Source organism: Falco rusticolus, chromosome 6 (assembly GCF_015220075.1).
Source record: "Falco rusticolus isolate bFalRus1 chromosome 6, bFalRus1.pri, whole genome shotgun sequence".
In the NCBI taxonomy this organism is placed as follows: domain Eukaryota; kingdom Metazoa; phylum Chordata; class Aves; order Falconiformes; family Falconidae; genus Falco; species Falco rusticolus.
In genome coordinates this window covers 41496196-41510677 of record NC_051192.1, presented here as the reverse complement: position 1 = coordinate 41510677, position 14482 = coordinate 41496196, and the positions used below count along the sequence as shown (strand labels likewise).

The 14482-nt window shown below is 44.7% G+C and overlaps 1 protein-coding gene across 2 annotated transcripts; it reads left to right on the top strand.

The window, feature by feature from the left end:
- Positions 1 to 14482, top strand: RSPH3 (radial spoke head 3). Of its 2 annotated transcripts, XM_037392987.1 has the most exons (9): positions 4 to 393; positions 739 to 826; positions 2466 to 2607; positions 3940 to 4085; positions 4642 to 4845; positions 5877 to 6039; positions 7102 to 7188; positions 11729 to 12010; positions 14238 to 14482. In XM_037392987.1, exons 1-8 carry the CDS (start codon positions 272 to 274, stop codon positions 11989 to 11991), a joined length of 1215 nt encoding a protein of 404 aa, XP_037248884.1. In that variant the 5' UTR covers positions 4 to 271; the 3' UTR covers positions 11992 to 12010; positions 14238 to 14482. The 2 variants fall into 2 exon arrangements, with proteins under 2 accessions (XP_037248885.1, XP_037248884.1); XM_037392988.1 differs by lacking the exon at positions 4642 to 4845 and having other exon boundaries at positions 1 to 393.

Here is a 14482-nt window from a genome sequence, read left to right as displayed (position 1 = left end):
CGCAAACGCGCCAGCAGCTGAAGTTTTCCGCTAAGCACCCCAGAGCCTGGGGAGCGGGCACGGCCTCCTTAAACCTCCCTCGGGCTGCGGCTCTTTCCTGGCAGGAAAACCGGCGTGAGAGGGAGCGGCGCGGCCGCCGCCCGACAGCGCCGCGACTCCCGGGGCCCTCCCGCCCCGCCCACGCGTTGCCCCGGCGACGCTCTCCGCCGCGGGGCGGCTGCCGCAGCTCCCTCAGCGAGCCGGACCCGCCGCGGCCCGGCCGGACCCCACCATGCTGCCCGCCCGCCAGCTGGAGGTGGCGGCGGCCCCCGCCGTCCTCTACAGCTACTGCAGCCGGCCCCGCGCCCTGCCCGCTCGCCCCAAGTACCGAGCGCCGCCGGACGCCGCCGAGCCGTGAGTGCCGGTGTCGGCGGGCTGCGCCCTCCGGCCCTGCGGCCTACGCGTCCCCAGCGGGCCGCGCTCCCGCCCTCCGCGCCCCCCCCCCCAGCCCGGCTCCCCCGCCGCCTCCCCTCCCCCCCCCCCCCAGCCCGGCTCCCCCGCCGCCTCCCCTCCCCCCCCAAACCGGCTCCCTCGCCGCCCTTCCCGCGGGAGGGGAGCCTCCGCCGCCCGGCCGCCAGGTCCTTCGTCCCATAACTTGGGGCACGGCAGGCTCCGGCCTTTCAGAGGCCCCCTGGCCTGCGTGCGGGGGCCGCGCACCGGCTGCCGCCCTGACCGCGCTGTCTGCGCTTCGTGTTGCAGCGAGAAGGAGCCGCTCCGTTACGCCAACCTCATGTACGACCGCCGAGTAGTGCGTGGCAACACCTACTCCCTTCAAGTCAAACCTGTGGTACGTTTTTATCTGGATCCTGCTGCCGTTTTGTTGAAAAGTAATAGGTAGGGAAAGAAAGCTGTTCCTCTATTTTAAATACTGATGTAATTTTTCACGCAGTCACAGGCCCAGTTAAATTAGCATGTGCCTGTGTTCAGCTTTTCTTTAAAGCACTTAGTTTCACTTGAGTAGTTCTGATTTTTTTTTTCCAGTTAAGTGCTTGATTATTCCCCCACCCACCACCACATTTCTTCAGTGTAATGATCCTGAGCACAAATCATCGCTGCACAATGTATTATCATATACAGGTGTCATCAGTGAGAATAGTAGCTTTCAGAAAATTGTCTTGGTATCTGAAGTATTTTATTTAACCTGATACAGTAGTAAATGTTTTAGTGATATTTTATTTTTGGAGAATATTTCTGTACAGATAATTTGATTGTGTAAGAATTTAAAGCAGTCTGTATTCTTAAAAGCTACTTTGTGGATATAGCTTTGTTCAGTAGCTGTTTCTTAGAGTGAATTTTGCACATCTTCTGTTTAAGAAGTTCAAAACTCACGTTCATTTCAATTCATAAAAGAGGACTGAATTGAAAAGTTAGTATGGGTTTCTTTTGCTTCATCAGCAATAAAGACCCTATAATTGTTATCTAGCAAACAATTTGTTCATAATATCGTAACTGGACTGAAGTCCCTTTGACCTTCTTAAAGTTTTACCTAGAAACTCTCACTTGTCAGCAAGAACGTGCCATTCTAATATACTTTTATCTCACAAAGAAAAGTTCTGTATACAATATCCACTTCCAAATAATAATTAATCGCTCTTAGTATGAGATGCCATTAGTATGTGACTGTAGGCAGCTGGCATACCTTGTTAGTTTCATGCCTTACAGTCTTTAAGGTAGCTCAAAATTTAGGGTCAGGAAAAAGCAAATCTGAAATGCTAGATTTGTAGCATTAATATCAAACAACAACCTTCGTTTTCCTGTAGAGAGAAATTAGTATAATTTTCAAGTATTGTCACGGTCTAACTGTAGCCAGTAACTAAGCACCATGCAGTCACTCCCCCCCTCCCCTCCTCTGGTGGGATGGGGAGGAGAGTTGAGGAAATGGAAAAATTCATTGGTTGAGATAAGAACAATTTAATAATTGAAATAAAATGAAATATAATATTAAGAACAACAATTGTAATGCAAAGGAGAGAGAAAGAGAGAGGAATAAAATCCAAAAGGAATAAAAAACTCAACAGGTAATACACAATACAATTGCTCACCACCCAATGACTGATGCCCAGCCAGTCCCTGAGCAGCAATGCCCTGGATCACTCCCCCAATATACTGAGCATGATGTTCTGCGGTATGGAATATCCCTTTGGCTAGTTCAGGTCAGCTGTCCTGGCTGTGTCCCCTCCCAGTTTCTTGTTCCCCTCCAGCCTTCTTGCTGGCAGGGCCCAAGGAACTGAAAAGACTTGGTATAAACATTACTTAGCAACAACTGAAAACATCAGTGTGTTACCAACATTATTTTCATACTAAATGCAAAACACAGCATCCTACCAACTAATGAAAAGAAAATTAACTCTATCCCAGCCAAAACCAGTATAAGTACAAAAATTACTCTGTTTTGTGGGGTTTTTTTCTTCTTCATCCCTGCTTAGAGCACCCAACCCAATCCCCTAGAGATTCAAAGGCAGAGGGAAGCACGGGAAAGAGCACTGGCTAGAAAGCGTGCAAAAGAGCAAATGCAACCAAGAACACCTGAGCCTGTGGAAGGCAGAGAGCACATTCATGTACAGACAGGTAAAAGGCTGAATTTTTAAAAATCTATCTGAAAACAAAAACTTGTGGATCTATATTCACTTACTAAATTGATGATGCAGTTGGTAGAATCATGTGGGGTTAAGGTTAGAATCATAGAACTCTAGAATCAGAGGTTCTCTAATCCTTTCCATTATAACCTCTTATTTTTAGTTGTATTTAATCCACTTGGCTAATTAGTGACATTTTCCCAGAGGCTCTGTTTTTCAGGTTTTAGTCTACATTCTTGAGCACTAGTCAAGACTTCTTGATTTGTTCTTTCTTTTTCCAGTATCATCAGAGAATTTTGGTATATGCTTAAAATAGAGGGGTTTAAAAAATTTTGCTTAAGAGTGCAGTCACATATAAGAATAAGAATACTTTGCAAAGTTGGGGGACACACCCTAATTTACAGTAGGAAACTGCCCTATTTTGGGAAAAACAATTTTATGTGTAGGAAAACCAAACTTTAGCAGTGGGGTAATCACGAGGTGAGTGTAATGTATTGCTGTGCCCTTCGAAAATCTTTTCATATTGGTCTGACTTACAGACTGGGAAAATAGCTGTGTTGCATGCTAATCAGACATGAGCTTTGGTTTCTGAGTGTTCCCTCTGCCCCAGCCCCACTGAACTTCCTATACCACCTCTAATGCACACAGCAGCTTTTCACCATTCAAATATTCTTGAATGCAGAGGGAGGCCATCTAGTGTGTAAGTCTTGGTCTATTATCCTTTCCACTGACTACCACAGATAATTTTAAGTACTCCACAGACCTTATTTTTTGAGCTAGGCTATTTATCTCTGCAGTAGGAGACAAACAGTTATAATTCAAATGAAACACATGCTCTTACAGATGTGTGGTTACATCAAGGCCACCTCTGGTTGGGCCAGAAGTAGAATATAATTCTTTAGACCCAAAAGATCCAGTGTTCTGTTTTGCCCCATACAATGGAGAAAAAGTTCTGTTTTCAGTATTACTCATTAGTAGATAGGCAGTCATTATCCCTTTTTGAAATCCTATCCCATTGACTACCAAGAATTATTTATTCTGCAAGGTGGGCTGAAATGGTCTAGACTGAATTTGGAAACCTGCTAAGTTAAATGCCTTTTTAGGAATCACTTCCAAGAAGTGCATCTGATGTTACAGAGAATGTGGCATCAGATGGCCTATGCAGCAAAGTGATCTATGTTTTAAGTTGTCTTTTTTTAAAAAAACTTTATAGAATACTTTTTATTGGACTCTGGATATAATTCACACTGCAGAGTTATCAAAATAGCTGAGAGTTAAAATGAAAAGATTCCAACTTCAGTATTCATTGTGCTTTTGATTCTAGAACTGTATTTGGAAGAGATTAGTGACCGGATAGTAGAGGTTGATACAGAATGTCAAACAGATGCATTTTTGGACAGACCACCCACTCCGCTTTTCATACCAGCCAAAACAGGAAAAGATGTGGCCACGCAAATAGAAGAAGGAGAGGTATGAAGCAAAATCAGGTCCAAGAGCACTGTCAAAACACCTCCCATATAAAATATGTTTCTGATGCAAAATTGGGGGAAAACCAGAAAGGAACTTCTCACAGAATATGCCAAAAACAAACAAACGAACAAAAGGTCTCCAATGTTTGCTTTGAGGTTAAATGCAAAATTCAGGAAGGTGCTTCTTCATGTGCACTGGTTCTGCTGCTTTCAGCTAAGAACTACAATGCTGAGAAAAGCTCTCCCCTGTAGAAGTAGTGTCCAGCCCAAGAAGGGGTTGGGAACACAGAAATAGGGTCCAGGTGAGTGCTCTGCTTCTCCCTGGCAGCCCCCCCGCTGGCTGTGGTCGGGTGTGTGGTGTCTCACTCCAGCCCACGCACCACTTAGCCCCCAGTTGCATTCCTGCTTCGGATTTAGCTGACGCTGGCCCCCACCTGCACTTCTCAGGCTGCCTTCAGCACAAGGGCTTTGCTCACCCTCCTTCCCTCCTTGCCACGGTGCTAAGAGCGATTGTGATCAAGGGACATTTCTCTCCGTTTCCCTGACTCCATCCTCAGTTGTTTGACTTTGATGTTGAAGTCAAGCCGATCCTGGAAGTGTTGATTGGGAAAACGGTTGAGCAAGCTTTGCTGGAAGTCATGGAGGAAGAAGAGCTGGCCCAGCTGTGGGCACATCAGCGTGCCTATGCCGAGCTGCGTAATGCAGAGCTTGCTGAAGTACAGCGCCTGGAAGAGCAGGACAGGCGATACAGAGAGGAGAAGGTAGGACTTTCTAACAGCAGAGCAGGCCTCTGCTCACTAGAAGAGAGAAAACCATTTCCAGCACTGAAAGACAAGCTGTGAAATAAGCTGAATATGGTCAAAAGTGTCCTGTCAAATTTCATATTCCTCAAAGCATTTTAGTGCCACATAGCTGCACTCTGTCATTTGCTCTCGTGCACCACCACCATGCTGTTGTGTTTATTTGGAGCAGTCATGCCCCAGTGACCTGGTGTACTTGGGCACCTGATCAAGAGGCCAAACCCAACAGCATTTTCCTCTGTAGCTGATACAGCCGTTACTCAAGGCTTTTTATTATAACTGTTAAATGAGTAGTCAGAGTGCTTGAAAGAGAGACACCTCCTATTATTTCATACCCAAAGCATGCACTACTGTATGTGCACACATACATCTCAAGATCTCCAAGTATTAAGCTCTATTAGTACTACCTAGGAAATAGGAATAAACAAAAAAGGCAAGTCTTAATCACTCACTATTAATCAGCCTTGTATAACTGGGATTTTTAATATTTTCCTGGACCAATTTGAGTTTTAATCTTTTCTTACATCAAATAGGATATAATACTGGAAAAATAAAAAGTTTGGGAAATCCTGACCCAACTTCATCTCATTCCAAGGCCAATGATCAGCTTGATCTGCAGTAATAAAGCAGAGTCGTGAGATCAATGCATAGTAGTGTATTAAAGAAGGGTCTCATTTGGCCTGCTAGAAGGCCCTTATTTTACAGACCTGCCAAAATGAGAAAAAGTATACTGAAGGAATGTGGTTCCCTCTAGTCCTTGTGGATTTTAGTACTCCGTAGATTGAGTACAAGCTGGCTTTCAAGCACCCTTTCATATGAGGATTTTTTGTGGAAGTTAGAGGCCACAAATACCAGGTAGAGACCATAAGTATCTGTACTTTTTATTATCTTTGCTATTTATAACTCTCACACTGTGATCATTCTTCAAAGTCTAGATCAAAAGAGTAGCAGCTAAAGGCCTGGAAGTTTAACATGCAATACTGCCTTGACAGGAACGTCGCAAACGCCAGCACATGCAAATGCTGCAGAAACAGAAAGAGACCACAGAGAAAATTGCAGCTCGGGCATTCGCTCAGCGTTACTTGGCTGATCTCATTCCCTCAGTCTTCAACAATCTTCGTGATAGTGGATTTTTTTATGACCCTATAGAAAGAGGTTTGTATGTATTATTTTTTTTTAATATGTGAACTGAGTAATATAAAGCTCAAAACAACCATGAAACGTAGCTTATTGTTCTGTTGTTTAGAATAATGTCATAAGACTTTATTCTTTACATTTGTGGCCAAACAGATAATTTCCAACCTCATACATTTAACACAAACATTATTGGACATCTGTACAAGTAGTCAAGACTAAGCAAAAGCTGACAGTGTGACAATGAGAAGAGCTGCTTTTGAACTGGAGAGAAATAAATGGGTGGTTAGGATTGGTAGAGCTGAGAGATCCAAAGTGAAGTAGATGTATTTTGATAGGACATGAAAAGAAATCCATATGTCATTCTGAATCTTTTTTAGTGATTGTCAGAGCAAAGGAGAGATTAGTTAATTAGAATTAGGCCCCCAAAATAATTTTGGAATTGTACATTGGTGACTTCCAACTGTTTAGAATCAGCAGCATTTCTTTTGGGCTACCTTGCTGGACCCCACTTCCCCAGACCCTGCACGGATGCACAGACCACAGTTTGGGAATGGTTACACTCTCCAGAATGAGTCATGGGGTAAATGCAGGAACTGAGTGTATTTTGCAAACAGGACAGGCTTTGGGACCATGGTGTACAAAGGGTATGATTTGAGAAAAACATGGGTGAGAAAGCTCTTTAGTCAGAGGGAACAAATGCTTTCAGCAGACCAGAAGCCAGATGTCTTTGGAAAGCAAGGCAGGAAATGTTATTCTCCTGACTTGTTCAGGATATTTTCATCTCATTAGAACATTACTGTGTATCTCATCTGTACTAGCCTTTCAGGGGTGCCAGACCCTTTGGAAAATCACTGCAGTTGAGAGGACTCTGGTCTTGGTCCGTAACGATAAGGAACCTCAGTAAGAGAGACAAGAGATAAGAAACCCAACAACACCTGAGAGATTTCATCTGGCTCTTGCAGAGCAAGTGTCTTTTGGCAAAGATGTTCATCCCTTAATGGTCACAGCAAATAAAAAGTGGCCCCAAGATCCTGTTGCTCACTTTTTTTTTCTTTCTTTCTTCCTGCTAAATTCTTACAGATATTGAGACAGAATTCCTTCCGTGGCTGATGACAGAAGTGGAAGAAACACTAGAGAAGAAGGTTCTGGGGAGGACAGTGCTTGACTGTAAGTTACCAAATCCCGGAATGTAATCTGGCTGCTTGATGTCCTTGATTGTTTTTTTCGCAGTCAGAACAAATATCACGCAGGGTCACTGTGGGTTAAGGTAGGAGGTGTCATTTTAGCAAGAATGCCAAGTACCCATGGCTTTTTGTGGTGTGGGGTTTTTTTATTTTTTTGGGGTGGGGGTGTGGCTTAAACTATATCAAAACATTTTTAATGTTGAAAAACTACTACTACATACACCTCAGCAGTGGATTCTCCACTGAAATAATAAAATTGCCGCACTCTTTGCTGGCTTTATACTGTTTGAGATGTGTTCACAGAATGGTCAGAGTTGGAAGGGGCCTCTGGAGATCATCTGGTTCAACCCGCTGCTAAAGCAGGTTCACCTACAGCCGGTTGCACAGAGTCATGTCCAGGCGGGTTTTGAATGTCTCCAGAGGAGACGCCACACTCTCTCTGGGCAGCCTGCTCCTGTGCTCTGTCACCCTCAAAGTAAAGTTCTTCTTTGTATTCAGATGGAACTTCCTGTGTTGCAGTTTGTGCCTGTTGCCCCTTGTCCTGTCACTGGGCACCACTGAACAGAGCCCGGCCCCATCCTCTTGGCATTTGCCCTGAAGACATTTGTATACAGTGATAAGATCCCTGCTCAGTCTTCTCTTCTCCAGACTAAACAGGCCCAGCTCTCTCAGCCTTTCCTCATGAGGAAGATGCTCCAGTCCTCTCATCATCTCTGTAGCCCTCCGCTGGGCCCTCTCCAGTGGTTCCCTGTCTCTCTTCCACTGGGGAGCCCAGACCTGGACACAGTGCTCCAGATGCGGCCTCACCAGGGCAGAGCAGAAGGGGAGGACAACCTCCCTCGACCTGCTGGCCATGGTCCTTCTAAGTCACCCCAGGATCCCAGTGGCCTTCTTGGACACCAGGACACACTGCTGGCTCATGGTCAGCTTGGTGTCCTCCAGGACTCCCAGGTCCTTCTCCACAGAGCTGCCTTCCAGCAGGTCAGCCCCAGCCTGTGCTGGTGCAGGGGGCTGTTCCTCCCCAGGTGCAGGACCCTACAAATTGGCTTTGTTGAACTTCATTGGGTTCCCTTCTGCCCAACTCTCCAGCCTGCCCAGGTCTCACTGGATGGCAGCACAGCCTGCTGGTGTATCAGCCACTCCTGCCAGTTCTGTATCACCAGCAAACTCACTGAGGGTACCCTGTGTCCCTTCATCCAGGGCTCTGATGAGTAAGTTGGACGTGACTGGACCAAGTACTGACCCCTGGGGAACACCACTGGCTACAGGCCTCCAGCCTGACTCTGCATCATGGTTCACAACCCTCTGAGCTCTGCCATTCAGCCAGTTCTCAATCCACCTCGCTATCCACTGATCTAACCCACACTGCCTGAGCTTAACTATGAGGATGTTATGGAGGACAGTGTCAAAAGCCTTGCTGAAGTCAAGATGGACAACATCCACTGCTCTCCCCTTATCTACCCAGCCAGTCATTCCATCATAGAAGCCTATCAGGTTTGTCAGGCATGATTTCCCCTTAGTGAATTCATGTTGACTGTTCCTGATGACCTTCTTTTCCTCTACATGCTCAGAGATGACCTCCAGGATGAGCTGTTCCATGACCTTTCCAGGGATGGAGGGGAAGCTGACAGGCCTGTAGTTTCATGGGTCCTCCTTGTTGCCCTTTTTGAAGACTGGACTGACATTGGCTTTCCTCCAGTCCTCAGGCACCTCTCCTGTCCTCCATGACCTTTCAAAGATGGAGAGCCTTGGCAATAACATCTGCCAGCTCCCTCAGCACTTGGGGGTGCATCCCATTAGGGCCTATGGATTTGTGTCTGTCAGGTTTGCTTAAGTGGTCTCTAACAGGATCCTCCTCATCCATGGGAAAGTCTTCCCTTCTCCAGACTTCATCTCTCACTTCCAGGGTCTGGGAAACCTGAGGGTCAGCCTTGGCAGTGAAGACTGAAGTGAAGAAGGCATTCAGTAACTCTGCCTTCTCTGTGTCCTTCGTCACCAGGGCACCCACCTCATTCAGCAGTGGGCCCACGTTTTCCCTAGTCATCCCTTTCCTACTGATGTACTTGAAGAAGCCCTTCCTGTTGTCCTTGACATCCCTTGTTAGATTTAATTTCAGACAGACCTTAGCCTTCCTTGTCACCTTCCTGCATGCTTTGACAGTATCCCTATTTTCCTCCCAAGTGGCCTGTCCCTTTACCACACCCTGTAAACTTCTTTCTTCTGTTTGGGGTTTGCCAGAAGTTCCTTGTTTATCCATGTTGATACTGGGAGACGCAATACATTTGGCAGGAACAGAATGGTTAAAGAACACCATTATTTTCTCTGCTACAGAACTCTTATTTCTCACGTGTTACACAGCCACCATTACTGTGCCACTCTCTGTAGTGTGCCTGTTGTGCCAGTGGGACAGCAAAGCCCATTCTGTCTACAGCCACATGTATACCATGAACATCACTTGTTCGTGTAAGCTCCTTGAGCTATGGAGTAACATGTTCATCCTGCATGAAAGGAGAAGAGAAGGATAATCGTAGGCCATGGTTGACTGAGAAGTCAGGTGACCAACACTTTTAATCAAAACAAGGCCTTACCTCCTCAGCAGTCAAAAATCATGCCCTTGCTTTTGAAATAGATTAAAATATCAGCCTCTTTTGGGCTAGTTCAACCTAAGTATTCAGGTTCTTTCATTAGGCAGTCTTCAGAGGCTGCAGGTGAAACACCTGAACAGTCTAAACTCTGTCTTGTGTAGAAACACAAAATCATGATGAGTGCATGTTATAGAATCACAGAATGGTTTGGATTGGAAGGGACCTTAAAGATCATCTAGTTCTAACCCCCCTGCAGTGGACACCATCCACTAGAACAGGTTGTTCAGAGCTCCATGCAGCCTGGTCTTGAACACTTCCAGGGACGGGGCATCCACAACTTCTCTGGGCAACCTGTTCCAGGATCTCACCACCCTCACAGTAAAGAATTTCTTCCCAAGATCGAATCTAAATCTATCCACTTTCAGTTTAAAGCCATTAACCTGTTGTCCTGTCACTACATGCCCTTGTAAATAGTCTCTCTCCAGTTTCTTGTAGGCCCCTTTTGGATACTGGAAGGCTGCTATTAGGTGTCCCTGGAGCCTTCTCTTGTCCAGGCCAAAAAACCCCAACTCTCTCAGCCTGTCTTCATAGGAGAGGTGCTCCAGCCCTCTGATCATCTTCATGGACCTCCAACAGATCCCTGTCCTTCTTATGCTGGGAGCCCCAGCGCTGAATGCAGTACTCCAGGTGGGGTCTCATGAGAGCAGACTCCCTTGACCTGCTGGTCAGGCTTCTTTTGATGCAGCCCAGGGTACAAAGATTGGCTCTCTGAGCTGCAAGCACATATTACTGAGCTGTGTTGAGCTTCTTGTCAACCAACACCCCTCGAGTCTTTCTCCTCATGGCTGCTCTCAATCTATTCTCTGCCCAGCCTGTATTTGTGCTTGGGATTGCCTTGACCCACATGCAGGACCTTGCACTTGGCCGTGTTGAACTTCATGAGGTTTGCACAGGCCCAGCTCTCAAGTCTGTCAAGGTCCCTTTGGATGACATCCCTGCCCTCCCGCATGTTGACTGCACCATGCAGCTTGGTATCATATCTAGTCACCCACTGTTGAACAAACATCCTCTCTGCAAAAGGAACTGCAAATTGCATTCTCCAAGTTTTGTAGAGGCAGACACAGCCTCAGCTGAAGTAGTTGGTGGCTTCTCTCCCCACTTATGCAGAAGCCATATGGGGACAGTTGAAGGATCCATCGTTAACCTATTTGAATGAAGCTGCCTACTTAAAGGATTTATTTTGTCACTGTCCAATAAAAGACTGAACTACAAAGGAAGAACCTTCAGTGTAAGGCAGTTAGGTTTGTCCTCTCAGAGATGACCATTCTCTCCTTTTCTTCCTGAAGTCAGCTCATGAATTAACAATGGAACTTAATACGTGTCCTATTTTCTGCATTAAACCTCTCTTCTTTCATTGTTGGCCTCTGTTTTTCATATTTAAATGATGTATATCAAAGTGAGTGTTGATTTTTTGTTGTTGTATCCATTGGAAGGGGTATAATGAAAAATTCACAAAGGCTAAGCCGCAAAAATAGTAAAGAATAGGTGCTTTACAGCTGCTTTTCAGAAAGAAGATCTTTTGATGCCTCCCATAGTTCCAGTATTTCCCACGGCCAAAAACACCACGCTGTGTGCAACCCGGCTAGTTCTTATTCCTGGTGGGGTGACCTGCTCTGGAACTAAGGAACAACAGTGAGGAAATGTATAAAACCATCCAGGTGAACCCTTTAAAATCACTGCTTTCAGGGTAAACTGCTTATTTGGCTGGAACTAGGCTCCAGCAGCAGGGATGTTTTTTCTCATTCAAGTGTTCTTTCATTTTTAGTGTTATTTTTGGTTTTTTCCCATTTAAGAAGTTATAGGTCAGTAATATATAAAATAATCTCAAATTACAGGTTTTTTTCCTCTGTGCATTAATGGTGGCTTTCTCTGTTTCAGCCTTGATTCGTACAGTGGTTGAAAAACGGTTAGATGCATTTAGCCATAAGCCTCTGTCTGATGAGACAGAGGCACCTGCTGAAGAGCTCAGGCCAGCAGATGCAGCACCCCAGGCGGACAGTGAGACAGACGCTGCTGACCAACTGGTTGCAGAGAAAGAAGGGGGTGACCAACCTGTTGCTGATGAACACCCTTCACGTCACGTCTCTTTCCAGTTAGAAGAGTCGGATCAAGCAGGAACAGGGGATTTAGAAACTGAGTAACAAGCAGGCAAGTCATCAAGTAAGTGGAGATGAATGGCTTAGAAAGAAGAAATGAATTCCTATCTATTTACAAGTATTGTGCCCTAGCCATGCTGAAGGATGAACCTAAGCAACAGCAGAGCATGGAAGTGTGTTTCCATATGCTGGTTTCAGGCTATAAGAATCAAGAGGGACGTTACTAGTGCAGTGAATGGCAGTGAAATTCTGTCCCAAAACGTGGTATATTTATAGTTGAAAAATAATGCTGTCTCACACCCAGTGCTAGAAGGTCATGAGAAGGACATTGAGAGCATTCTAACAACCTTTGCGAGTGCATTGATAACATTCTCAGAACAGAATTTCTTTACTTTCCCTATATTGAAAGGTAGCTACTACAACACTTAGATAAACCTGGTTTTGCTCATGTTAGTCTCTCCTTTCCTGACAATCTTGGATGGGCATCTCAGTAGGTAATAGAGCAAAGGCTGTTGTTCCTGAAGCTTTTCAGGGTCAAAGAGTTACCTGTCACTGGGAATTGCTGCCAGTGCAAAATCCTCGGCTTCCTGACTCCTGGTGTAAGGGGCTGGAGACACATGCTAAGTCCAGTCTCCGTTTTCTTTGCAATCTTCCTTTCCTGCTGCTTCACTGGTGGAAATGGTACCAGACGTGACTGACAAGATGCGCTTGCACTACCATGTGTATCTGTCTGTACACAGGCCAGCTCCTCAAGTGGGGCATTCCCACTCATAAAAGCACATCTTCATTGCAGCAACACCATTTCCTTGCTAGCTGCACCTGTGGAAAAAGTCCTGCCTTGTCCAGACTGCTTTGTGCTGCCTCCTCTCTGCAGGTCAGCTGGCTATATCTCAGTCTGAGAGTGGGGATGTCAGGAATGACAGCTGAAGAGATAAGGACCTGTGCCGCATCTCATACCCTCAAAAGGGATGTTGAAACGGAACAAGGTCTTAAAAAAATTAGTCAGGATGAGTTTGGTACAATGCTCTGGGTGATGCTCTGTTTGTGTTGAGAAAGGAATGTACTCTGAATAATTAGAAAAGGTTCCACTGAGGACGTTAAAGGAATATACTCAATAATAGGAAAAGTACTCTGAATAAGAAAAGGTTCCACTAAATGATGTTAAAGGAATGTACTCTAAATAATTAGAAAAGATAAGGTGGGTACCTGAAGGAGATAAGGAGACCAGTCAGGAAATCATTGAACAAAGAAAGCTGAAAGGTTTACTCCACCTAGATCCCACCTATTATGAATGGAATGATTAGTTGTCAAAATCAAATTAATATGTATGTAAAGATGTTGCAACCTCTCACGAAAACTGTATAAATTACTTAACTTTTCACTGAAAACTTCGGAGCTAGTTTGTCCGGTGCGAATCGGTTAGCTCCCTAACATTGCATGAAATAAATACCTTTGCTGCTTAAAGACAAAATTTGTCTCTGAGCAGTTACTCTGCTGTTTTGGCATCAATGTCCAGACTTTTCACTGCGCCACTTGTACGCGTGGCTTCCAAGGCAGATGCTGCCTCCCCTCCATCCTAAGCTAGGACATCCAGTGAAATCAGGGCAGCTATTGCTTACGTGGAAAAGCTCCCTTGGAAGGTCTCAGGTATTTACCTGTCTCTGAAGGTAGCTGAAAATCAGAAGTAAGGAGAAGTATCCACCCACAAATCCACTCAGTGGCTTGATGTAATATGAATGTATTAAAACTGAGTGTCTAGAGTCACATAGTACAGATTGTAGACAAACACACCCATGGATGCTTTTCAAAGCTGAAATATTCCCCTGTAAACTCCTCCTCTGTTTGCTAAGTTGACAGTATTTCAACAAAGTATGCTTGTTTTTTCACTTATGATTGATTCCTCAAAGCATCCAGCAAAATGTGTTGCATGTGAAATTAAGGTAGTCTGTGCTCGGTCTATAAGTTTATAAGAAGAATTTATTTTTATGCATATGACTGGAATTGGAAGCTTGAAATAAAACTATGGTTTACACATTGAAGTTGGTGGGAGGTTTACCTCAATTTCAGTTGGACCAAGATTTTGCATTGTTTTTTTCCCTGTGATGATGGAGACTCCTGTCACTTCAGATAGATCAGGTAAATTACTTCAGGCTAATTTTATCTAGAGAAATGAAAAGGCTTTTTGACATGATTCATGAGAATTGTAAATGTTTCATCTCATTTTCAGAACACTGTATGTCAGTTTTAAGGATTCCTCGTCACTGAATGATTGTTTTGTCATGTGTTTACAGGAGACAGCATAATCTCGAGGACTGCCATAATCATTCCTGAAAAGATTCAAATAAATGCTGACTTGAGTATTTGGGTTTGGAACATTACAAGAGGAAGGTGATCACCTGGAATATCTTCATTTTTGTCACTCCTGCTCTGTGTTTGATTGCTAGAAATTTTACTTGAAGTGTTGAATTATTCTATTTAAATAAGTTGTAGTATTATTATGTAGTCTGAAATTATTATTAAAAAATAATGAATTGTA